A 27180-nucleotide genomic window follows, 5' to 3' on the forward strand; every position below is an offset into this window, starting at 1 on the left:
ATTTAGGTTTGGAAGCACTGACTGCCCACAACGTAAAAAAAAAATCATACTTATTTGCTAATATGATCGCAAAAATTATCAGATGTGTTAACAACATGAGACCATTTTCACTTACAATAGCATTTCTAAAATAGATTAGGAGGGAAGATCTTACATTTAGCCAGATTTTACAGGAAGAATCTTCTAGCTCCCCATGAACCACATGTAAAGCTGACAGTGTATTTATGATGCTAATTAACCATTTATCAGTCCTTCAAAACAACCATCCTTTGGTCCAGCTCAGTATACTCCTATAGCTCCTCAGCAGTAAACAGTACTTTTTAAAATTGAAAGGGAATAGCAAACCCAAAATAATTTTCTAAAAATTCATATACCTACAGAGTAGCATTAAACAGTGCTTGGAACTGTTCTTACTTGGCACTCTAAATACGTAGATAACAAAGACCTTATACTCATTCTTGGTAAAATGCTAAAGCAAGTGGCAGTGAGGGGAATAAAGGAGCTCCAGGGATGAGTGAAAGTGAACAACGGGTATGGAGACAGAACCCATAGAAACAGAAACCATTTACATACCCAAGGACTAAGAAGTAGGAGAATAATACCCATTACGAAACAGTATATATATATATATATTTTTTTTCTTTAATTGATGGCTTCCTGTCCCAATTTACATTGCCCTGCCAGATGAACTGTGTATGGAAACAACTCTAACGTCCGTTTTCAATGTATCAGTTGCATGCAGACATCTGCGGTATGGCCACGTAACTGTGTGTCCTTGTAATTATCATGTGGAACTATGCTGCATTAGGTTATATGGAACCGGTATTAACCTGTTTCCATTACAGTTATCCACAATCAACAGCATTCCTAATTAAAATTGTGAACAATGAAATTCTCTTAAAAATAATTCCCCACGGCCAATCCCCATGCCCCTTCATTCTGAAGTAGTAATTCACTTCCTGCCAGGCTCTCTATTTCCTCCCTTCACTGCTTATTCACAGTCTAGAAAACTAGGAAGAAAGTCGGACAAGAAAAAAAAAAAAAGTGATGGAAAGCAGAAGAAAAGGCCAGCATTCAGCACCGTAGCATGGCACAGTTTTGTGATCCGGCCCTGCCACCTGCCTCTTCCTTTACAATCCCACCTCAGGCAGAGCTGAAGTCCCTGCGGCTCCTGAACTCGCCATGCTCCTGGCTGAACCTCCCCAAAGCCCTGCCTGGAATGGGCTGCCCCTGGCCGCCTGCCTAACCCCCACTCACCATCACATCACGCTACCTAGCTGATGAAATATTTTTTGAATCGGCAACAAGATTCAGAAAAGACTTGGGCATTTCTTTACCTGAGCTTTCTCCCTCCATTTGCAGCGGATATCGTTTTGATCTTTTAACCCTAAAGACTAACAGCACATACTGATGCTCCATAAATATTTAATATTAAAAAAATCCCCCGCTTCACCCCTTCTAAGCACTTAAACTCCAGGAATTTCTCGCAGTGTTCTTAATATGCCATGCTATTCCATACTTCACTACTTTTGCTCTTTTGTTCCCTCTAATAAAAAAGTGTCCTTTTTTGCCTTGTGTATAAATACCTCCTCATCCTTCGAGAACCAACTCAACACTATCCTCTGAATGAAGCCTTTCCTGCTGCTCCCAAGCAGAGCTGGGTACCCCTCCTCTGTGGACCACCAGCCCCTGCTCTTTCCCCTGTAGTCTGCCTCTGAGTCTGTCTCTCCTACTTGGAGCACGTGACCGCAGGGCCCTTGCACCACCTGGGCCTACTTGAAGAGGAAACTGTCAAGAATCTGCCCAATGGGAAATGAATGAATACCTGAATCAATGGTTGTACTTCCCTCCTATCTACATTTCCAGCACCTCCTCTTATTCAGTCTCAGACAAATCAAAGAGCAAAACCCTGTAGAAAGTAAAGGACTTTCAGAAACACATGAACAGGAAGAGGGAGGGAGAAAACAGGTTAACAATTTAAAAAAAAAAAAAAAAAATCACAGGACAGGCAAAGGAAACCAGAGGAGTAGCTGCCCTCCTGTATTTCACTCCTGGGATCAGGAGGGCTAAAGAATCCTGTGATTCCACAACAGAATTTTAAAGTCACCATGGAACATTTTAAAATAAAAATAAAGCAAAAATTACTTAAGTCACTGAGATAAGACCTTTTCACTGGAAAAGACTTTAGAGACAGAGGCCAATGTTTTCAACTACAACACCAACAAATGACAATGTATATTTTATTTCTATTTTCTTATGAGCTGATCACACTTACTGCCTTGGAATAAATCTATGACCCTACTCTTCCAAGGCAAAAATTCAAGAAAACACTATCACAAAAAAGGAGCACAGGATATGGTGGTGACGAAGATGCCCTCCTCTCCCTGTGAGGAGAGGCGGGAAACAGTTTCTTCTGTTTCTTCCCCGTTATCCTAACCATACCCCAGACTCTCTCCTGGATTTACAAAGCAGTTCACTAAAAAATATCCTAAATTGTACCTGAGAAAAAGTGTATTTTATTTTAATATAATAACCAAGATATCGCCTAGATTTTCAAAATAAAAAGTGATTTGTTTATAAAAAATATAAAATAACATCCATTCAGTATTTAAATGGTATTCCAAGGACTTCAACATCAGAGGAATAAACTAACAATGTACATTTGGTATTCCTCACTGACAGGAAGAGAGACAGCATTATGTGGGATTTTTAAATTTTCAAACTAAAGACAAAAATATACCATTAAACAAAAAGCATTAAAATATTATAGAGATAAAATATGTAACACATCCTTTATAACAAGAGTATTTTCATGTTAGTTTTGATGTTTTTTATAAAATTGAGAGATGCTGCCCTTTGTATGGTTACATGCATAATTTATGACATGATATAAAACAAACTTTTTCTATCTATATCTTTTTTTCTACGTCTCTTTAACCACAACAACTAGCTGAACCAAAAACTTATTTTATTTGGGTACATCTGTAGATATGATGGCTGTAATTAATTGTTCAGCTAAAAATGCAGTCCCATGGTGCTCTTAATGATTTAGGTATACACAGCTTTAGTTCTCAGAGCAGACTAAAAATAGTGATTTTAATTTATTCCTGCTGCCTAAAATTACGCACAACCATGTATTTTTAAATATTTCCAGCCCATAAAAATTACTAATTTTTGCCACTTGTGTTTATCTGCATTTAGACTTTGATTTGGATAAATTAAGCTCTCAAGTGTTCCTTGCTTTATGAAACTCTGCATGTTGTACACTTCAACACAAATAAATGACTTGTACCATTAGAGGTTTAAATAATGTAATGTATTTCATGCTCAGCCTGAAGCTGGATTCCAATGAAGTTGCTAATGCACGTAATGATTAAGTGTAACTCAAATACTAACTGTGTTGTTGAAAACATGACAGGCAATAATTTGGTCTATTATATTCTGCCATTTAATTGCCTAGTACAGACATTCTCTGACACGTTATGAAGCAATGATTTACAATTATTCAAGCTGCAAAGGTCAGAAAGTGACATTATAATCATCTACATAGAGATCCCTTCTAATGCACAAAAACTAGGTAATGCCACACACACACAAAAAAAGAGTTTTGCTGCATTAGTAACTTTCTATTTAAGGTTTCTTAAACCAACTATGAATAAACAGTTCATAAGCACATTAATACACAATAGAAAATGTCTAGAATCTTTTCATGAACCCAGAGGTGACAGATTTAGTAAATGCTCTATTCTCTCCTGATTAGGTAAGTACTACTCAACTGTTTATATACAAGATTCAAGACTAGACGCAGGGAAAGCGTCAGAAAATAACATAACCCCTAAATCATGCATACTGGGGTTTTTGTGAATAATGGCATACAAAAGTTAGGTATCATTTCCCAGGTTTACTGAAATCACAGGCTACTTACTAATTTTCTACTTAGTCTTTTTTTGTAGTAACTAGTAATGAAAAACAAAAACCGTAACCCAAGATGATCAATTTTACCCCTCTCATCCTAATGGAAAGACAATAAAATCTTCACTTTTTTAGGCACTTATTTCTATGATACTAACACGTTCAATTTGTAACAACTCAAGTGCAATAAATTATCAACACATAAAGAACAATGCGGAAAAATAATAAAATTATTTAAAACAACACTTTAATATGAGAAAAGTGAAACAGAGAGAGACCAAAAAAAGAGAAAGAGAGAAAGAGACTGAATACCAGAATATTAAAATAAAATACAGTGCAAGCAATTTTTTAGAATAATGTAAGTCTGAGCAAAAGCAGAAAACAAAAGTGGCTGGGGGCTGGAAGTTACAGCTATCACATGCTAGAGAAAACAACCTAGAGAGAAAAAAAATAAGTACAAATTAAAATCAGTAACTAAAACAACAGATATTACAAAAGCAGAGAAATAAAGAAAAGGTACAGTTAAAAGGAAGGAAACAGTGGTCTACCATTACTAGCCCATAATTTAACTCCATCACTAAAAATACTTTTACTCTCAGGTTTACCATCTGTACAATGGGGTAATAAACATGAGATAAACAATCTCATGAAACTGAGATCAACAAATGAAACGACTGCTAATTAAGTTGTACACTAAAACACAGCACTGCTTAAATACTATTTATTAAGGAGAGTATTATAATATACACTAGTGTGTGTGTGTATGTGTGTACACACACGGAGGAAGAGATTATTAAAATAAATAAATAAATGAATTTAACAAAACATGGCTTCCACAATGATGTTCTTAAGCCACTGAGATTTTTAAGTTCTTGACTACTGAAAAATAGCAAACGTAAAGATCACAGACTTAGTAAAAATGTGTTTACCTATTTTTAAACATATGTTCCCAACAAAATTATTAACTTCTATATAAGGTGCTTTCTATTATTTTTTATTTTCTCCCCCACTAAGCCCTATGTCCAACCCATAGCACATTTTCATGTTAACTGTCCATCAAGTGCTAAATATAAATTCACCTATATTCTATAAAATTCCTCTTGAGGTCATGCTCAGAAGTAAGAAAAACATTAAGAAACTGTAATTCAAAAAGTGCTCCTCCTAAAAGTGAAAGTAAAATGAAAGGCTTTTAAATGAAGTTATCTATAACATGTTCTTCAAACAGGAAGTGCAGAGCAATACATTTTTGAAACCTATACCCTGACATAAGCATGTAAACCATGGGTAAACAAAACTTAAATCTTGAATTCTGAATCCCAGCTAGCATTAGGAATTAGACATCGAATACAATACATTCAGCCTCTTTGGTCAGATAACTTAAATCCATGATATACTGTAGCTAAGATTTGCCAATGAGGGGAACAGAGAGATCTTAAAATTGAGCTTAAAAATTCAAAGAAGATCAGTGTAGGTTCAAACAACTGAAATAAAAGTTTAAAAGGCAGTTTTTATTAAAGGAGTAGCTAATGCACAACCCTTAAATTAAGCCTTAGTAAATAATATATGATACGTATTTGATGAGCACCTAAAATCTTAAAGACATGAAAAAGAAGTCACACAACTACAAATAAACTGCAACATTCATACTGAGGTCTTTTCAACAAAATGTACTGTTTGTTGTTTTCACCAATTTCACCATAGAATATTAGATTTTTTCAAGAGGTTACTAAGGAAAAATAGTACAACACTGTGAGTAATAATTTCACTTTAAAAATGTGCCTGCCCCACTGTTTTCATATATTATTATTACTCTAACAGAACTGTTTGAAAAACCGTTTATTTCTTACAACTCAAACAGTGAAGGGGTTATTAGTAAAATTCTAAAACAGACACTAAGATACTAACTACTGAAGAAAAGAAAACATAGTGCGAGACCTTCTGTTTGTGACAAAATTATAGAGTTAATGTTCCTGAAAGATCACTTCACCTTTTAAAGCATGATTTTTTAAAAGGTAAAATTTATAGCAATTACAGCTAATGAAGAAATGCAGCATGAGCTGCTTACGTTCAGGAACTAATAGGTCCACTGAGCATTTCTAAGATTATTTAGCCATCAATGATAATGAATTGACATTGTCAGTAATGTTAATGTACCAGTGCTCTCTACTGCCACTAATCTGATAGCCAATTCTCTTTTTTTTAACGTTTTTCACTTTAATTTTTAACCTACATTCTGCTCTATCCCTTTGAAACACACGGAATACAGAACAACCTATGATACTTTTTCTTTAGTATCAAAGGGTATTTAACTCATTATTGTTCTGTGTCAACTACATAGGTCGATAGGCATTCTGCAGTTTACTGAAATTCTTCAGAATTTTTAGCTTCACTGTAAAAATATCTACCCTGTACAAATAACTGTTATGTGACTTTTAAATCAAATTCACATAAAAAAATTAAGAGAACTATTATTTCTTGGCCAAATAAAATTCAACGACTATTGTAATTTTAAGAGATACAATTTGGGAATCTAGATTGCTTTTTCTATGTGTACACACACACGTAGACCTCTCTGACAGCCGTATAAAACTCAACATAGCTACATGTACTTATAATTCTTTACTTGGGAATCACTATATAAACCATTAGTACAACATGCCAGTTGCACATGCTAAGCAATGAGCTAAGCAAGTGTGCACTGCTCAAATCACACAACCAAAGCCAGTCAATCAGACATTGTTTTTGACGCTACATATGTCAGAAACTGCTCTCTGAAAGTTTCTTCTTCTCTTTCCAGGTTTTGGTAACGCTAATAAAAAATGAATGGAATTAGGTTTCTAATAACATAGTATGCAAAAATTATTTACTTATTTTGCAGAAACGAAGAAGAAACTGCTTATTGTCATAGCACAAATTTTCATTGGAGTCAGGGCCTTCCTCTTTCCTATAACTCACATGGTAAAAACAATAAATGAGGTATCTTTTGAAATTCCAAGACCTGGAGCAATTAAATGAACCATGTGGCACTCGACCCTTGCAGCTAAAATCAGTAGCAACAAAACTCATTCTCCCACTGATCTTCAGGGGGCTTTAGGGCAAAGGTTCATCTTCATTTACTTTAGCTCCAAGTCACTGAACCATCAATTCTGCCAATGAATAAATCACAGGCCATGGTTAATAAAACTGCTTGCAAAGTTATTTGTAAAACTATCTTAAGGGTCAAAAAATGCAACTGCATCCTGGGATGAAATGTACAGTCCATCAAAAAACAGAAACTGCTTTTGACTTAAAAGACATTTACATAGTAGTGCTAACCAAAAGAATCTTCCACTGAAAAAATAAACCTAATATAACATGTGCGCATTGCATAATTTAATTGAATCTGAAGTGTTTTGTGTGAATTAACCATGAGAACTGCAGGTTCCCCAGGTTTCACATAAAGTGTTTTTATATGATGCACTTATTATAGTTAATTTCTCTAGCATAACAGCATTAAAATATACTTTTAATCAGAAGTAAGGTATTAAAATCCAGCTCTGAATGTCCTATGATATACCATAGATGTCATGGCATTTTAAAACCTTTAAAACATTTCTGCTAAATTAATTAGTGTTGCATTAAGGCGTCTCATTGCTTCCTATTAAATGCAACACATTTGAGTGACAATTAAACATTGTGAATGATTCTTTAGAGGAAAGAGCCATTAACTAAAACAGGAAAACAACAAGTTTTGAAATAACGTTACACAAAAACCTACATTATACACTGGTTTTTTAAGCTTCATCCCCGCAATAATCAGTTCTCTGAAATTAAATCTTTTTCTGCTTTTTTCCTTATAGAATGTGTCCAATGTATCCAAAGAACCATTAATGTGATTAAAATTAAAGCAGTATAGCAAAAGAAAAAAAAATACATACATATACAATCCTAAAGCTATATTATGTATTTTTTTATGTCTTTAAATGGAATTTACACTTCTCTCTGGCAATATGAATGAACATCCTATAATTTAGTCAATTTACAGATTACAGGTTCAAATTGACCTTGTAGCCCATAAAATTGCTCATCTTCAGTACAGGATTAGAAGTGGGAGAAGAATGTCATAACTGTGTTTAAGGAATTTACCATAACAATGGAAAGAAGGATACGCATGCATAATTTTAGCCACTCTTACTCGTATCCGTTTTGAATTCTGAAACAATGGATATCCTGCACATGCTTCCTGGTTCACCACGGTAGAGACGGTTTCAATTTACTCACCCACAGACATGACACTTGTATTCCCTCATCCCAAGGTGCCTTTTGACATGGTTTCTGGCATCGCCAAGCTGAGCTGTTGCAAAATGGCATATCTTGCACTTGAATGGCTTTGATCCTAAATAAATTTAACATAAAGTATGATTTGAATTTGAATAATACATTACTGATAAAGTTCTAAAAGAGGCCCAGATCTTAAATCATACTTATAATCTAATTACAAATTTCTGTCCCCAAAATGGAATACCTGCATTCCTTTCTAACTTGAACAGACATGCATTCCACAATTATTCCACCAAGAAGACTTTAATGTTCCAATGAGTATTTCTAACTTTCAATAACATTTCTAAAATTTAAAGTCAAAGGTGATACACCTGAGCAGTACTAAGCAGGTGAGATGAGCTACATAATTTCAAATATTTTTCTTACAATTCACAAAAATAGCTTTAAAAGTCATTTAACATTTTAAATGGAACATTTTTAAAACATAAATGTATACAGAGTAGCTGATATTTTTTTTAAATATATTTATTATCAAATAAATTTCTCAGTGGCCACATCCCCGTTCCCTCATATTTCTACAGCTTTGAATTTTTTCACATTAAAATTTCAGTTCTTTTTCTAACATTTATCCCAAATTATTCACGATATTACTCTTTCAATACCATAAAATATAAGAATATATAGTGGATAAATTACTTGCTTTTATGATCATTTTAGAGCCAAAAATCTGTGATGATTCAGCAAATCAGAATTACTGACATTTTGGCTATTGTTGATTTCAAGAACAAATATTTCAACATAAAAGGCACAGTACCAACAATTTTTTTATTTCATAAAGAAATAAGATTAATCTATACTCAAAAATGAGGAGACAAAATTATTTCAGAGTCCACAAACTTATTGTCAGTAATAGGTAGATTCTAACTGGAACATAGTTACTAATTGATAATCAGTACCCATATTAACAAGAGGCAACACTCTTTCAAAGTGTAACACATATATACCATTTTCTAACTCTCACCTTTAAATCCTCAAGAAAATAAAATCATAAAAAAAAAAACAGTTTAAAATTGGTACAATGTTTCCAAATTTTTCATAGCATGTTTAGTACCTACTTGGTGAAGCACCTCTTCTAATATAGTTAGACAGAATATGAAATATGTGAACTTTAATAAATATACAAAAAGAGCTCAAATAAAAATGTTGCAGTAAATCATTTTTGATCAATGGAACTTTGCACAATGCCCTTGAAAAAAAATCCTCCAAGAATACTCTGTTGAAATTGAAGCACTCAGTAAAAAATTTTAGAGTCTTAAATTTCAATTTAATTCCCAAAAGCTGACAAAAAAAGTGAAGCATTTAATTTTAATCTTCTAACAGAAATAAAAAAGTCAACAGTACTAAGCACGGGCAGACAAGGTTGAATATTTCACAGTTCAAAGACAATGAAGCCAGATCTTCTAATACTTCCATTTCTACTGTTAGAAGTAGAGGTAAAATATATTTAGCACCTGAATGGTTATATCTAGTCAGCTTTATATGTTTAAACGTCAAAAGCAGGTTGAGACTGCAGCTTACAGCAATCACATTCTATCAGTCACATTAGAAACTACAGTTTATTTAAATGATTCTGATAAAACTAAGCCTATCACTACTTTGAAACATTTCATCTTGACACAGCATTCTATAAAGGGACTTGTAAAAGAAAAGAGTGAGAAGAACCAATTTACCTGCACTTTAAATTAAACTGCATTAAAGGTAATTAGGAAATTATTAATCAACAATAACATCAGGACTCTAAACGAAGAAGATAAAGCTCTCTCAACACGTGTATTATTACAATTTTGGTGAAAGGATCCAAAATATCTCGTGACTCAAGCCCTTGTGTGCTTGCTCTGCACTACAGGGCGTGCGTTCCTCTGTGTGGCGGCACACGGGCCACGGGGGCCGGACACAGACCTTCAGCGCTTTCAGTGGACTGTCCGTGGCTCCCTGGTGGAAACCGCAGTTCCTTGGGGTTTCAGCCGTCACTGCTGGTGTGCTGACAACACGTCCACGAGTCACCCTGTCGACTGTTTCCATGTAGAAATCACGGAGGCCCTGACTACTTTTTGTATCTTACATGCAGAGATGTGTTAACATCTCCTTTCTGGCCATAAAAATTCTAATACTATGGGACATGGGGTAACATTTTTCTGTATAAGAAAACAAGAAATGTCCCATTTTTTTTTTCCTAACTGATAGCGTTTCCATTTTTAAGCCTGCTAGGCCCATTCCAAAATGAATCCAGGCATAGTACTTTTAAGGCAAAATGTGTAAAGCCATATATTTCTAAATTTGTCTCTCAGGCATATTGAGACTATTATAAACTGTCAATATTACTTTAAATAGTCCCACTCCATGCGACAGCACTACCCTCAGTAGTTTTTGTTTTGTTTTGTTTTAATTTGGCCTGTGAGGTTTTCTGAAAGGGGAAAATGGAAGAGGGTCTCTAGCTTTCTGGCACCTGGCGATGCTACCTAAAGAACTCCAAAGACTTTAACAACAAAGCCTCCCCCCAGACCTGCACTGGCCTTCCCCAGCTTCATTCACTGCCAACTGCATACATGGACGTGACACTGACACTTAGGGAATCAAAAGAAGACTTTAGGTCTTAAAGAATCAAGTAAGATGGATATAACCCATTATCTAATTAATGCTTCTCCACTCCACAAGCCTCCCTACACTGAACACTTCCCTGGTTCCTCTGCTCATCTGTTTACTCCTTCATTCAACAAACAGCGCTGAAAGCCAGCGCCACATGGGGGTGAAGCAGTGAGCAAAGCAGAGCCCCTGCCCTCACTGCGCTTAAACTCGACGCACTAACTCCCCCTAACCGCCTCTTCCCAAGCTGATCTGGCTTCTAAACCGTCACTTATTAAGGTACAAACACCACCAGCCCTAACGTTCTCCCACGTGTGGACATTTCCAATTAGCGCCAGGGACCAGCACGCTCTGAACAGGAAGTTAAGGGCTTCAGACAGTCTTCCGACTTAATGACCTCTGGTATAGGAAATTAAAGCTCTAACTACCAGAACAATGCCGGAGAGAAAATGAACAGCTTTTCCTGTATTACTAACGCAAAGGGAAAGGAGACGCTGCTCTTTCTGGTCATGCGGATGGCTTCATACCAGCGAGCACTCAGGAAAACTCTGGGAGGCTTTTTTCCCACAATCCTTGATAACCAAAACTCATTTGTTTCTTCTAGTGCTGCTTTTATCGTGTTAAGAATGGGAAGAAAAGGTTACATAAAACATATAGTAAATCACAAAATATGAAAACAGGGATTGGAAGAATAAGCCCTTTTCCAGTTAACCATTAATAACAGTCCCTGAATTACTATTTCATGGACATAAGCAAAGTATCAGAGAAGCAATTCATTTTAAGATGCCCCCAGGAAAAAAAACAACAACAACAAAAAAAACAAAACCTTGGATTAAAACCTGGAGAGCAACCTCCCCGCAAAAAATGACTTGCAAAATTGAAATGCAGGCTGGCACTGGGGACTCAGGAAGAGTGCTCTTTGTGGTGCCTCAGAACACAATAAAAATGTACTTGCTGATAAGCCAACAGGAGATGTTAAAAAGTATGCTAACTTTTACTAAATGTTACAATCAATGATGTAACTTATATAAGTAGGGTTACTCTGTCACATATTGATAGTTACCTCACTTTCACATCCACATTAACTTGATTTTAAATGCAATTAATACATATAGTCAAGGAAGACTAATGGACTACATTCTGCACTTAACCTGGTGGACATTTTCAAATGGCACAAGTGACCAGTGCAAACCTATTTTGCATTGTAAACGACTAAATAAATCTTAATGGATTAAGAATGATCAGCTATCAACACACAAGGGAAATTAAGTGCTGAAATGCCTACATTGATTATTTTAAATTATTAGCCTTACTCTGTTCTTGAATTTGTATGCTTTTAGTGAGCTTTAACACATTTACAAGACTTATTGACTATAATTACAAGAGAATTCAAGTAATGGACACATCAATTATAAGCAACATGTCTTGACCAGACAGTTGCATAAAGAATTCTAAAAAGAGCTCCATTAGCATCTTCCTCTTAGTTTTATTCAGTTTTATCTGCCTTAAGAGGGCATGTTAAGAAAGAACCTATTTTCTGCACACATGAACGAGCCTGATTTCTAAAACCATATCATTTCAGAAAGTGAGCGGCAACACAGTACCGACAGAGGTATTAATAAGGCCAACAAATAAGTATTCGACCTTACTCTCCAGGAGTGGTTCTACTACATGGGAAGAGCTGGGACCAAGAGTACAATGTTTATATTTACCTAGATTAATCTTATGCAGGTTGCCCTGTTACTTTCTTCAACGAAAAACTTTTATCTATCTTTAATCACCCTAAACTATTAATAATGTTTCATACCCTTTTGTCTTCCTCCTTGTAACCGTGCACTAAGTTTCAAAAACTGCATGAATTTAAAGTATAGCTTTAATAATAAGCCATTATTTAAAAGTACAGTAAAATAAACCTTACAGTTTTAATGAAAATATGTTCATTGAAATGTGAATTTATTATTCAAATCCACTCATAAATTCAACCATGGAGACAGAACTTGTCTAAGCAGAGCACAATGATTTAGAAAAGCTGTCCATTTAAAATAAAGAATGTATGGCAGGTTTACAGAAACAGTGCAGCGAATTTTTACATAAATTTAGAATAGTGGCTTATGTATTTTCCACAAAAAGTTTTTTTAAAAAATTTCTACCTAAAATTGAACATTAAAACGGAACACTACATGTGACAGCACAGAAACTAAATCAAGTGCTACCTCCATGCAAACCAAATCCCTAGGACGTATTAACTTTGAAAAGTGTTGGCTAATTTTGATCCTTGAAAGCAGAATCTTGTTGCCTGGGAGTTACACTTTGGGATATAAACTATCTGGCAATGAATACATTTAAATCCCTAAAACTGTAAGAAAAGTTTCATATTCCACTCCTCAAAAGCCACTTAATATGTCCTCTGAAACCCAAAGTGCCACTTGGAAAACCAAACAACTAGGACTTAGAGACAACTGAAAAGCTGTGAGAGACAGGAATTTAACAAACGCCATCAGAGGGACCAGGCTTCTTGATAAAAGAAATCTGCCAAACATCGTGCCTTTGGAATCACTAAGGCTCAATTAATTACCTTTAGAAATGTTAAGTGTCAACAAAGACTATGGCAGCGTCCAGAGCCACGGGGCAGTGGGAGGTGAACCGGGTGGAGGCCGACTGGCAAATGCAGTTAAGGACTCCACATTCGGGTGGGAACAAATGTCCGAACTCTGTCACTCCTCTGCACCTGGTGGGTAAAGAGAGGTTTGCTGCACTTTACATACCTGTGTGAGTGCGAATGTGTGCTAGGAATGCCATCGAATTGCTACTGCGACACATCTTCCCACAATACTTGCAAACGTTCCCCTGATTTTCCTCTCTCTCGCGGTTGATTTGCTCAGTGTCTTCCACTATGTACTTATTCACCTCTCGGAGCAGTTCCTCATGCTGCCCTTTAATATGCAGAAATAAATTCTGTTCAGAATCAAAGGGCTCTGTACACTTGACACATTTAAAGGTGGCCCCTCCCTCGGGAAGCTCCTCGACGCTGGCCTGTTCATTTCTCATGTGACCAGCACTGGCCAAATGCTGATGGAGGTTGCTCTCCGTGTAGAAGGACTTTCCACACAGCAGACAGTGGAAGTGCTTCTCTTTTGTAGGATGTTTCATGGCTATGTGAACATTCAGTCCACTCAAACCATCTGCTAAGAAGCCACAGTCATCACAACGAATTCGTGTGGATTCCGCAAAGGAACCGCTGTCGGTTTTCTTCTTTTTCACACCTTGAGCACAGTCCTTTAAGGGCAACTCACTCATTCTCACTCCTGCTGCTATAAGCCCCTCTTCAGACTGGTCTAACAGGTCCCCATCTTCGGGGTTCTTTATCCTTATGATGGAAGAATCAAACCGGCCAAAACTGTACACGGCTTGTCCTTTATCATCAATACTGATTATAGTTTCATAAACATCAGTATTTTCAACGGTGCTATCAGAAGCTGGACCATCCTCTTCCAAAATTATTTTACTTTCATGTTGGGAATTCATCAGAATCTCCTTATTCTCTAGAACGGGATCTTCTGGCACATCTTTCAAATCCCCTGAACTCTGCACACTTCCAACTTTGTTCTGACCACTGCTACCCAGGTTGAGCGCTTCTCCAGTTACTCTCAGCATAGTGCTCTCAGCCGAATGCTCTCCTTCTAGAGCCCCGGGGCGCACACGTTTGCCAAGGACTTTATCTGCCTTGTCCCCTACGTTTCCGCCATCACTCTTGCAATGTGTGTTTGGATCACTGACGTCATTCAACATACTGTGGTTTTTCTTTGCTGTCTCATAATTCAAAGCTGAGCTTCCTGAATTTTCATTCTGAAAGTTGCCTGGGGAGCCATAATTAGAAGAAATATTAAGGGACACCATCTCCTCCGGTTTCATAACTTTATCCTTGGCAAGGGGCAGCTGGAAAGCTTCACAAAAGGAATGATCTTCGCTGAGATTAGATTCTTCCTCAGTCTCAATTTCTACAGAGCCAGGAGCGCAGAGTACTTTGGACATATCTAAATTAGTATTCTCATCCAAAATAGAACAATCAGCGGCATTTCTAGTTTTGAGAGTTTCAGAGGGTTGGTCTGAAATTATCTGAAATTCTTCAGAACTTTGCTGATGCTGCCCTTCAGGAATAATGATGGTTCTGGACATTTCTGCAGAACTGGCTTCTACGTTAGAAGAGTTCAGGTAAGACTGCCTTTTCATCTTATGTTTTTCTGTTGCTGCGTGCCTGGTCATCTCCCGCCGAGTCACAGCATAGTAATCACACGCCATGCAATAAAACGCAAACTCTCTTGTATGTTTCCGTTTTATGTGCAGTTCTAGAGAAGCAGAAGAGTAAGCGTTAAACTCACAGTGCGCACATTTGTTGTCTCCTGTACCTGCGTCATCTCCCTGGGAGCAGGCATTGCCCTGATGGATAAGGTCCTCTGGTTCTAGAGACATTTGTTCCTTTTTCTCAAGAATGTGACCGTTAGTTTCCCCATCTGTAGAATGAAATACGTTCTCAACGTCGACTTCAACTGGATTCCCTTGCTCTAGTACTGGCTTTTCCGAAACGGAGGTGTCTGCTTCAGCTGACTCGTTGGCAGGTACATCCGAAACTGCTGAAGTGGTGTTCTTCCTACAGGCTTCAAGGTTACCCCCTTCCGGGCCAACAATGATATCTGAACTTGGTTTTCCACTCGCTTCTATTTCTACACGTCCTTTATGTTTCTTGGTGGCACAGTGACGTTCCATGTCTCCCTTAGTTACAGTATAATACTTACACACTTTGCATAAATAACTGTACTGGTGACTGTGTTTTCGTCTAATGTGCACGGTCAAGTTTGTAATACTCGAGGCCAAAAGACCACAATGTGAACACGTCCGTGAGATGTTACCTTTAGGTCTCCCTCTCTTTGGGGCAGTGGTCAAAGCTAATTCAGCCTCTTTGGTGATTACACCAGATTGTGGCAGTTCCTGGGGAAGGAGCATGCTCTTGTCGAGACAGCCATGCTCCTGGAATTGCACACCTTCCACATGGCCTTCTATCCTTCCATTCCCAGAAACGGTAAACTCTTCTTTTTTGTCATTTGCACCTATGCAGACCCTTTCAATACATTCTTCAAAGCTTAAGCCAATATTATTTTTCTTAGCATTTTCAAGATGCTTGCTTCTCTTAATGTGTTTCTCCATTCCTTCTTTGCTCAATGAGTAAAGATTACATGCCTTACAAAGAAAGTGATAGTCTTGACCGTGGCGGAGTTTTATGTGTCTTGTGAGAACAGTGGAAGATCTTGTTTTATAAAAACACTTCTTACACTGAAACTGAGGCTTATTCGCATGTCTTACTTCATTTCCATGGCTTACCCTGGACTGAACTGGTTCTTCCTGAGCTGCTTTTCCTGACTCACTCACAGAATCTTTTGTATTTTCTGATTCTAAAGTACTTAAAGGTAAAGTCTGTAAAACCAAATCATTGTTAAATGATTGAGAAGTCTTTGGCTGACCCAACAAGTGAATGTGCTTCTCAGTTGTTTTGTGTTCCTCCATGTCTTTCTCAGACGAGAAGAACAGATTACAAGGCGTGCAAAGGAAACCCCTACTGTGCTTTTCCTTCATGTGGTCTCTCAGGTACATTTCATTCAAGCAAGTAAAGGAACAACACTGACAACTGAGGCCGGGGGCGGTCTGCTGATGCTGGTGATTGTGCGAGTGTGCAGCCAAGTCCCTCCGGGACGCACTGGAAAAGCCACACGTCTGGCACTGAGACTGCATCTCTTCTGCGTGGCACCTCTTCACATGGATTTCCAACTCGGTCCTGTTTGTGGCTGTGTGTCCACAGTCTGTACACGTACACAACACCTGGTCGTCAGAAGGCGGCCTCACCGCCAGCGAGTCAAAGGAGCACGGGAGATGGGAGCTTCTCCTGTCTTGCTTCAGGTCCTGGGTCTCTGCAGACGTGACGCACAGACCCTGGACGCTGCCACCGGTTTCTGCATGCTGAGGTGTTGACTCGGCAGCACTTGTTTTCATCTGTGTTCTAAAGTGTTTCAAACACAGCCTCTGAGTTTCAGTAGTGCCTCTTTTATTAATTCCTAAAAGAGTGAACCTTTTCTTTGCCTGGCCCCTTAAGGCGAAAGTGCCACTGCGTCGTCGGAAGCTGCTGCCCAGCAGGAGGATGTTCCGCTCAGGTCTGGGTCTTGAGGCTGTACTGACACCGTGGGCCGCCTGGAGGATGTTTCTGGTAGATTCCAATTGCTCTAGGAGACCCTCTGAGGTGACTGAGTCTCCTAACTTTTTACTCTGGTTTTCGGGATTCCGAGGTATATCGAGGGAGGTTACATTTTCTTCAACAATCTCTACTTTTTCTGGCGAACAATTCCTGGATGGCATCATTTCAACCAGCAACTCACTGCCACTTCCACTTTGTTTAGAAATGCTTCCTCTGAAATCTTTAAATTTGCTTCCAACGTTTCGTAATCCTTTTGAACCGCCATTCTTTGTTACTGGCTTAGACGCTCTTGGCTTTGTGCGAACACTTTTTGTTCCCATGGGACATGGCTTCTTAGGAAAAGGCTGTTTGGTCAAGATCTGTACAAACCCTCCACGAGCAGCAAGGTTCTGACGCCGGAGATGTGTTTTGCCGAGACAGTGTGCGTTCAACAGGTTCTCCTCCACGCACTGAAAGCCACAGAGGTCACAAGAGAAGACCCTCTGCGGCCCGTGCGCCTGCCTGACATGCACATGCGAGGCCGCGCTGCTCCCCGCTTTGTGGCCACAGGGGCCGCACGCGTGGTCCTCAGGCTGCTGCACGTGACACTCGGCGTGCTTCTCCAAATCGGAGCGGGAAGCAAACGAGTGACCACACGCGCCGCACTGCAGAACTGCATCCACGCTTCTGAGGGTACCGCTCGCACGCATCTCGTTCTGGGAGAAGGGAAGCTCTCTTCCTGGATCAAGGAAAACCATTTCCTGAGCGGGCTTCTTCTCAGCGTCTGTTTCCAGAGAAGCAGCGTCCGTGGGGCTAACGTTGCAGGGGGCGGCGAAGGCACCAGGAAGACACACGCCTCCATCAGGGTCACTCAGGAGGGCCCCCGCCCCTGTCCCCGCCAACGGGACACCCGCTTCCGGGCCGGCGCCCTCAGGCCTCTCTGACCCACGGATGCCCAGCTCTCCCGACTGGAGGGGCTCTGCCTCAGCTAACTTCATTCTCTTGGAAGCGTGTTCATTTCCATCGTTCTCCACGACAGCGCTGTCAAAGTCTGATGACTCTAAAAAACCTCTTTTGCTTGTGGAACTCTCAGAGGAATCTGCTATCACCTCAGATACAGGCCCACAATCTACATCCTGGGGTGAACTACTTCTCAAGTCTTCTGCGTCTTTGTTTACACTGTCATCCTCATCATTCTCTGGTTTCTTCTCAGTATCCATCACTAATAAAGTGCTGATGATGCTTCTCGTGTCGGGGTGGCTCACTGGGCACACCTAACCTGGGAAGAAAATAAAAACGGCATAAAACCTTTGAACATAAAGAAAAGACACACAAGTTAGTCCAAAAGTCGACATAAGGTGGCACACTAGATGAAAAATATCATAAAATTAGCCTCGAGGTCTTCTTTACATTGAGATGGATTTGATCGCGTGTGCAAAGTCCTTTATGAAATTCATGAAATCAGATTTGGGGCATACCACATCGTCATACTGCTGACTCAGGAAGCAATGCTACACCACTTTGATAGAAAAAGTAATTTTCAACCAGCTCACAAAAAAACTCCCATGTTTTAATTCTTTTTACTGGTACATTTCAATTTACTACTTTAAAAAAAAAACAAAAAAAAAAAACAAAAAACAGAGAAGCCCTCTTTTCAAAGTACATTTCTGTGAACTCCCATTCTGTAAAACAGATTAAACAAAAACTGCTGTGATACAAGTCAGGGAGCCAGCCCTCCCCCTCTTTAGCTTCCCAACAGAAGCCCAAGTCCCAGTGTAAAAAAACATAATTTTAAAACAACTGCTTCATCCTCTTCCCCTAGAGCAAAGAGTCTGAGTATCATCCTTCTAAGTATATCCTAATTAACAACATGCATATGCTCATCACACATCATGGTTCATGTTCAAGCACTGTTGCCAATGAACAGCCACTCCTGTTCCAGCTGTCAATCACCAATTTCTTCATCTAACAGTCATTTTGTGTTGTCTGAAGGTTAATAGGTTAAGGTGAAACGTCACTGATAGAGTAGAATTAATAACGTAAATTTTAGCGGGGGGGGGGGGAAGAATTTTATTGAAGAAAATGTTTTAAAATCAATAACATTTATTTTTCATTATGCTATTTAATTCAATTAAAACATATCATTTTCCATTTACTTTACACCATGAATAGAATTCTCAGCCAAATGCCATTTGATTTGATGTTAATAAAAAGTACTATTCATCAAGTATTATGGCCTCAAAGCTAATGGTAACTATTTTTAACTATTTTAACCATTTTTTTTTGTTTTTTTGTCACGATGACAAACCAAATGAAGGCTGTTGTTCTGACTCTGCTAAAAGTAGGGACTAGAAATTATACATAAGATAATGACACCAAAAGCATGAGTAACAATAGAAAAAATTAATAAATTGGTCTTTATCAAAATTAAAAGCTTCAAATGACATTATCTTCAAAGACCACCAAAAAGAAGTGAAAAGACGAGCTACGGGATGGGAAAAATGTTCTGCAAATCAATATCTGATACAGGACTTAATCTAGAATATATTAAAAAAAAACGTATAACTCAATAATTTTTTAAAAATCTAATTTTAAAAGGAGCTGAGGGGCTTCCCTGGTGGTGCGGTGGTTAAGAATCCACCTGCCAATGCAGGGGACACAGGTTCGAGCCCTGGTCCGGGAAGAGCCCGCATGCCACGGAGCAACTAAGCCCGTGCGCCACAACTACTGAGCCTGTGCTCTAGAGCCCGTGAGCCACAACTACTGAAGCCCTCGTGCCTAGAGCCCATGCTCCACAACAAGAGAAGCCACCGCAGTGAGAAGCCCGTGCAACGCAACAAAGAGGAGCCCCTGCTCACCGCAACTAGAGAAAGCCTGTGTGCAGCAACAAAGACCCAACAGAGCCACAAAGACCCAACGCAGCCAAAAGTTAAAAAATTAAAAAAATTTTTAAAGAAAAGGAGCTGAATATACATTTCCCCAAAGAAGATACGCAAATGGCCAAAAAGCACATGAAAACATACTCTACATGAGTAGTCATCAGAGAAATGCGTATCAAAACTATAATGCAATACCACTTTACACCTACTACGATGGCTAGAATCAAAAAGTCAGATAAGGGACTTCCCTGGTGGTCCAGTGGGTAAGACTCCACACTCCCAGTGCAGGGGGCCCAGGTTCGACCCCTGGTCAGGGAACTAGATCCCACATGCATGCCACAGCTAAGAGTCCACATGCCACAACTAAAACCCGGCACAGCCAAAAATGAATAATAAATTAAAAAGAAAAATTTTTTAAAGTCAGGTAATAACAAGTGTTGGTGAGGATGTGGAGAAATCAGAACACTCATACAATGCTAGTGGAGATGTAAAATGATGATGCCACTTCGGAAAAGAGTCTGGCAGCTCCTCAAACAATTAAACACAGTGTATCTTACAGCCCAGCAATTCCACTCCTAGGTATATGCCCAAGAGAAATAAAAACATACGTCCACACAAAAACTTGGACACAAATTTCTATAGCCATATTATCCACAATAGCCAGGAGGTAGAAACAACCCAAATGTTCAGCAACAGATTAACGGGTAAACAAAATGAGGTACACCCATACAACAGAATGTTAATCGGCCACAGAAAGAATGAAGTATTAATACAAACCACGATATGGATGAACTTTGGAAACATTACGCGAAGTGAAGGAAGCCCGTTACAAAAGACCACATACTATATGATTCCTTTTATAAGAAATACCCAGAATAGGCAAATCTATAGAGACAGAAAGTAGAATAGTGGTTCCTTAGGGCTGGGCGGGAGCACGGGACAGGAGACGGGAGACAGTGGGGTAGCGGTGGTGGATAATAGCTAAAAGGTGATGAAGACGTTCTAAAATTTACTGTGGTGATGGTTGCACATGTCTGTGAGCATACTTAAATCCATTAAATCGTAGTATGAATGGGTGAATTGTATGGTATGTGAATATCCCAATAAAGTTGCTTAAAAATATATAAATTATCATATGTAATTTACATACAAAAATATCTTGTATTTATTACAATATATTGTAATATAGTAACATATTGTATCACTCTTGTAAAAGAGTGAAAAAGATAAATGTATATAGTTTTATTACACTTACAAGATGTACAACATCAGATCACCATTTCTTCAGAATGTGTTCCAGAAAATATAAATTATATAAAAGGTCAGTAGGTGTTCTGAGGGGAAAAAATATCCCTGGTCAAGTAAGTGTAGAAAACTCTGGTTTAAACAAGTGTCTTTATCACAGAATTTCTCAGTACATAAGTGTTTCCCAAACTAATTTCATTACAGAGCCCTTTGTTTATAAAGAATCAAGAGGCCAGTGTTCCAAAGGACCTTTTAGAAAATGCTGTTTTAGATAAAGCATTGGGTTTGCTATTCAACATTTGTAATGCAACAGCAAAAGGAGGAAAGAAAGAAAGAAAGAATGAATCATGTGTCTGTTCCAAAATCTTCACTTAGGGCCTACTGCATGCCAAGTATTTTTGGTTGTACTAGATACTGGAATTAAAGCAAAGAAAAAACACAAAACCTCTGCCTTACATTTTAAGGGGTGAGACTTTTTTTTTTAATAGATATATTGTCCAGTCCAGGACATCGACTTCTGGTCAAGAGTCACAGGGACTGGATTTACTCTCATGCATGAAACAAATAAAAAAGAAAAAAAACAGAATCTATGAAACAACAGCACAAGACACTGGAGATCGGGCACCAAAAGACAGTGATCCTGAGAGATGAGAAACAAACCAGGTGAGCGCCAGCTTACTGCCTGAAGAATGGACGCAGGCCACAGACAGAGCCCAGGGACCTCCCAGCAGAGAGGAGGGTAGCTAGAGCTTGCGGGGCAGAGTAAAGGAGAGGAGAGATGGCAGAAAGAGAAGCCCAGAGAGCTGCAGAGGGTCCCTCAGGACTGCCCCTCTCAAGACAGAGAACACTGCCTTCTCCCCCGAAACTCTCTCAAGCCCTTCATGCTCAGTCCCTGTAACCCACTCCCCTCCCCTCTCCCGCACCCGGAGGCAACCGCTGCTCAGAATTCTTCCACAATAGATTAGTTTTGCCTGTTCCCGAAGTGCATATAAATGACATCAGACAACATATACCCTTCTGGCGGGAAGCAGGGTCTGGCTTCTTCTGCTCAGCACAATGCTTGTGTTGCACAGGTCAGCAACGTGCTCCACTTCAGTGCTGAGCACTATTCCAGTGCACAGGTTTACAATTCTGCTGATGGACACCGAGCTGCTTCCCTTTTTGGCTATTATGATGAAGCTGCTATAAATATTCTTGTACAAGTCTTTCATGAACATAGATTTTCATTTCTTTTATGTAAACACCTAGGGGTGGCCTTGCTGGGCTGGAGGGCAGATGTGTGTGCTTAACTGTATGAGAAATTGCCGGACTGATGTTCAAAGTGGCTGTACTGTTTTATACGGCCACCAGCAGTGTCAAGAATTGTGACTGATCCACTTCCTCATCAACATTTGACACTGTCAGCCTTTTCAATTTTAGTCTTTCTAGTGGGTGCGTGTGAAGTTACTCTGCATGTCCCCGGTAACTAGCGACGGTGCTGAACGACGCTACATGCTCCGCGAAGTCCTTGTTAGCCTTTGGCCCGTTTCTTACAACACCAGTCTGTTTTATTATTGAGCCTATGTGTTCTGGATATAAATCCTCTGTCAGATACATGTTTTACAAATATTTTCTCCCTTTCCATTTTATAAATGTTGTCTTTTGATAAGCAGAAGTTTTAAATTTTGATGAAATCAATTTTTTCCTTGTTCTGGTTATTTATGTGTCTAGCTTGCTTTCTGTCTCCCAAGCTAGAACGTAAGGGCCTGGTGTATTTTATCCACTCACATGTCCCAAGAGCCTAGAACAATTCCAAGCACACAACAGGTACTAGAATGAACAAACATCTCACTGTGAAATAAGGAATGTCTCCTATCTAAGTATTTACTGATGAAATGAAAAGTGTCTGAGATACACTTTGGTCCAGGAGCCTAGTGAAGGCGAGGTACCAACAGTGCTGAAAGCTGAGTGACAGTTACATGGGGATTCAGTATTCCATCCTATCAATTTTCTATGTGTTTGCATACATATATGTTTGAAAACATTCATAACAGGAGTTATTTTTAAAAACCTTTTAATGCTTAATCTAAAACGGTGAGAATTTCTTTCAATAATGAGTCCTTTCATCTCCTCTTCCGACACCGCTGTGGCCTGCGGCTACACCACCTTCACTACGGACACTAGCGGGTGCACACGCACAGAACACACAAACGCCAACCCACGGAAGACCCACACACGTACGTCTATTCAGAGTCAATGCTCCATAGACGGCACGTGACTCAACACATTTTTGGAGACAAAAGAATGACTACAGTAACACGCAGAGGCAAAATAATGAGGCTCTTCATTATCTTCTATAGAATGGCTCCAAAAATCCCAAAACAAAAGGAGAAAATGCTTCTACATTTGTTATTTCCCAACTGACTTTTTAAATTAATGAAATAACTCAACATCTCATTATACCAAGAAAGAACAACAAACATTCAACAAATACATATATTGAGTTGCCCAGAAAATGAAAGGAACTATAATGATACAAACACAACCTTTGCCTTCAGCAGGCTCATATTCTATTAGGAGCCATGTGACATATATGGAAAGGAACTCTAACACAAGGCCACATATGATCACGTGTGTGATATAAACTAAGAACTACAGCAGTATAAATGAGCAAGGGACCATACTGCCAAGTAGACTATTTGGCTAAAAGAGCAGAAATATCATTTGAGCTAAACCCCAGGACACTAAAACTGTTTTTTTCTTTTGTTGAGGGGGCAGGTAGGAACAGTTAAACATTTCAAGTAGAAAAAAGGGATTAGCAAAGCCGCAAAGCACACCCAATGAGCACGTGAGACTGTCAGCAGTGCAGACAGCTACAGCCCTGGCTTTCTACTGCAGGGCATCTTAAAACCCAGGCAGACGACCAACACCACATCATAGGAGGCTCCGAATTAAGAACTGGGACTTATTCAGTAGTGTCAGTGGGGGGTCACCAAAACACAGCACTGCTTCAGGAAGATTCATTTTTCAGTATGCAGGACATATCATGGGTAGAGAAAGTCTAGAGGCAGAAAGAGCACATTATAATAGTTTAAGTCATAAGGCCTGAACTAGAATGACATCAGTAAGCGGGAGTGCAAGGTGATTTAGTAAGTATCTTAAAGTGACCTAGAGGGGATTCAACAGAAATGAGGAACCTTTTACATATATATATATATATATATATATATATATATATATATATATATATATTTTTTTTTTTTTTTTTTTTTTTTTTTAAGAAAAACCTTCATCAGAAAGCTTATTAGGTTATTATAGCAGAATTCAAAAATCACCCAACTGGGAAAGTTCAAGGACTCTTTTCTGGAGGCAGATTTAATTCATTCACTCAACATTTATGGAAAGCGTACCATGTACCAGAAAGCACCTTTAATTCTCTGTGAACAAAGCAATACAACAGAACAGGCATGGGACTCACTGTCAACCCTCAAAGTAAGCAAGGCAGAATCCCTGTTCTTTCTGAAAGTCCTGGTACTTGTACCCATTGGAGAAGCCAGTGAGTCTCCGATTTCTTCCCACAGCAAGGTTTCAAAATTCAGAAGACTTAGTAGGTATTTAGACTAAAATAATGAGATATATTATTAAACCAAATCTTCTTAAAGCATACGGTTCCTACACAAATTCATCAATTACCATTCAACACACATCCTCACCGTGCCAAAGATTTTCAAATATGCAATTCCATTTATAGTTTCTACTCTCATCCAAATCCTCAACTAGTAGTTGTTCCTCAACTAAAAATAAATAAATAAATAAATAAGTTTTATATAATGATCTTCAATTTTACCTATAAAAAATTATTAGCTCACCAAGAAAATGTCCCAAAAGAAAGTCCCTACTCTAACTGAAATAGTCTCTGCTACAGTTTAAAAAGAAAAGAGAAAAAAAAAGTGCAAGAAAGAAATCAAAACATGCATATACTTTTTAAGAACAATAATAAGAACCTAGAAAAATGGTACAGATGAACCGGTTTACAGGGCAGAAATAGAGACAGATGTAGAGAACAAACATATGGACACCAGCGGGGGAAAGCGGCGGGGGATGGTGGTGGTGGTGTGATGAACTGGGCGATTGGGATCGACATGTAGACACTGAGGTGTATAAAGCTGATGACTAACAAGGACCTGCCGTATAAAAAAATAAATAAAATAAAATTCAAAAATTTAAAAAAGAGAATAATAAAACAAATTAGTAGCAGCATTCTGATGACACCTGGTGGCCATTTCTCACAGGAAGTTTTTTTTCAGCATTTTTAAGAAAGTATTTCAGGAGCTAGTAGAGAAACATACCAGTTATTCGGCCATTTCATATGCTAACCTCACTGTGGGCAGCACGGATGAAATTTTCCCCTTTCGCTCCACCTCTCACTCACAGCATCTCGACTCCGCGTCTCTCTTCATCCCGTCCCTCTTTTGTGCTGAGTGTACAGTAAGTGAGGCTGAGCTATGTCTCTCACACACGCAGGGACACAGTCGCCCAGGAGTATGACGAGGCCACCCACACAGGAAACACCTCTCCCCGCCTCCACCCCAGGCCAGCTCACCCTCATCCCTCCTAGACCGACCCAAATTCCTGATGCAAACGCTGTGAAGTTGGCACGCGTTGGTACCAGGCCAAGAGTAAAATCACAGCAGGGGACACATGTGTGGCAGGGCAGGTGTGCACACACAGGCATATACAGAAACTCCCGACGGTCTTCGCCCTTTCCCTTTGGGCCTGGGAGGTCAAGGTAGGACAGGTAAAACGCCCTAGGAGCCTATTATGACGTGCAGTGGCGACAGCTGAGACGAGAATGAAGGGAAATTAGTGGACTACTCAGATCTCTTTCTTAACCTACCATTTCAACTGGACTTTTTATTGAAAATACGTCACTTACCATTATACTGTCACTAACTTAATACAGTACCACCACATCCCTATGGAGAGGCTGCTAATGAGAAAGTCTGAAGCATCCGTTGTGGTTACAAACACCAAGTGCATAACATAAGGGTAATTAAAAGGGTACTTTACTTTATGTAATCCTCCTCTCACCAAACTCTCCCATCAGAAGCATCAATGCCTAACAGAGACCACAAAACAAAGCATCTGATCCTACCCAAAAAAAAAAGAAAACCACTTTTCCATGAAAATGCTCACAAGTTGAATAATTTCTTCCATGACAAAAGAGTATAATTTAACACCCTAAAAACCATTTACTAGATAACACTGGAGGCAGTTTACCACAAATGGATGTGTAATATAGCTGTGGTTTATTTGCAATGGGACCAGCACATGAACACCTGGGTCCACTAAAACCCACCTCCTCACTGTCCCGAGAACTGGCTGCAATGCTCTCCTCAGCTATGTGTGTAAACCTGTGCTTCTCCCCACCCAGGAAAAAGCCTGTGGTGGTTCAAAGCGAGTCCACAGACTTCTCTGGCACTCCCGGTAAAGGGTGGGGCCAGCCCTCACCTTGGTGTGGGCTGGCGTGCCGGCCTGCCTAGAAGGGACAGAAATAGCGGAGGTGAGGGAGCTCCACCACGCTTCGGGCCTGCCCCCTTCCCTCGCCGCACCCTGTCCGGGGAAGCGGGAGGGCACCCCTGCAGCCTACGAGGCGGGCTCCAGGAGGTGGCGAGGGACTGAAGCTTCACCACCAAGAGCCAGAGGAACTCTGCCGCCAGCGACGAGGGAGCAGCTCCTCCAGCCCCAGGCGAGCCTTCAGGCACTTCAGGGACGCGGCCCAGGAGAGACCTGGCGCACAGCCACCCAGGTGAGCCCACTCCCAAATCCCTGACCGCAGAAACTGGCTTGAAGCCCCATGTTTTGACGTAATTTGTTATATAGCACTGGACTACTAATATAATGCCCGTTCTCTCCCTTTACACCTTGTCAGGAACAGATCGGCTCAAGTTCACCCCTCCTTTATATGTAGTTTATACATAATTTCCTTTCCTATATGCTCCAACCTTTAACAGGAATCTTCTGTACTAGCAAGATAGTATT

The 27180-nt window shown here is 39.4% G+C and overlaps 1 protein-coding gene across 5 annotated transcripts in view; it reads right to left on the minus strand.

The window, feature by feature from the left end:
* The window catches only part of ZNF407 (zinc finger protein 407), a 517289-nt gene that overhangs the window by 473951 nt on the left and 16158 nt on the right, over positions 1 to 27180 (minus strand). For all 5 annotated transcript variants that reach the window (XM_082353374.1, XM_082353375.1, XM_082353372.1 and 2 more), the window contains exons 2-3: positions 13581 to 18314; positions 8173 to 8287 (exon numbers count right to left, since the gene is read on the minus strand). In XM_082353374.1, coding sequence (XP_082209500.1) covers positions 8173 to 8287; positions 13581 to 18255 — 4790 coding nt within the window. In that variant the 5' untranslated portion in view covers positions 18256 to 18314. The remainder of the gene's footprint in view (positions 1 to 8172; positions 8288 to 13580; positions 18315 to 27180) is intronic.

This window comes from Balaenoptera borealis (assembly GCF_965194805.1).
Source record: "Balaenoptera borealis genome assembly, chromosome: 14".
NCBI classification, from domain to species: domain Eukaryota; kingdom Metazoa; phylum Chordata; class Mammalia; order Artiodactyla; family Balaenopteridae; genus Balaenoptera; species Balaenoptera borealis.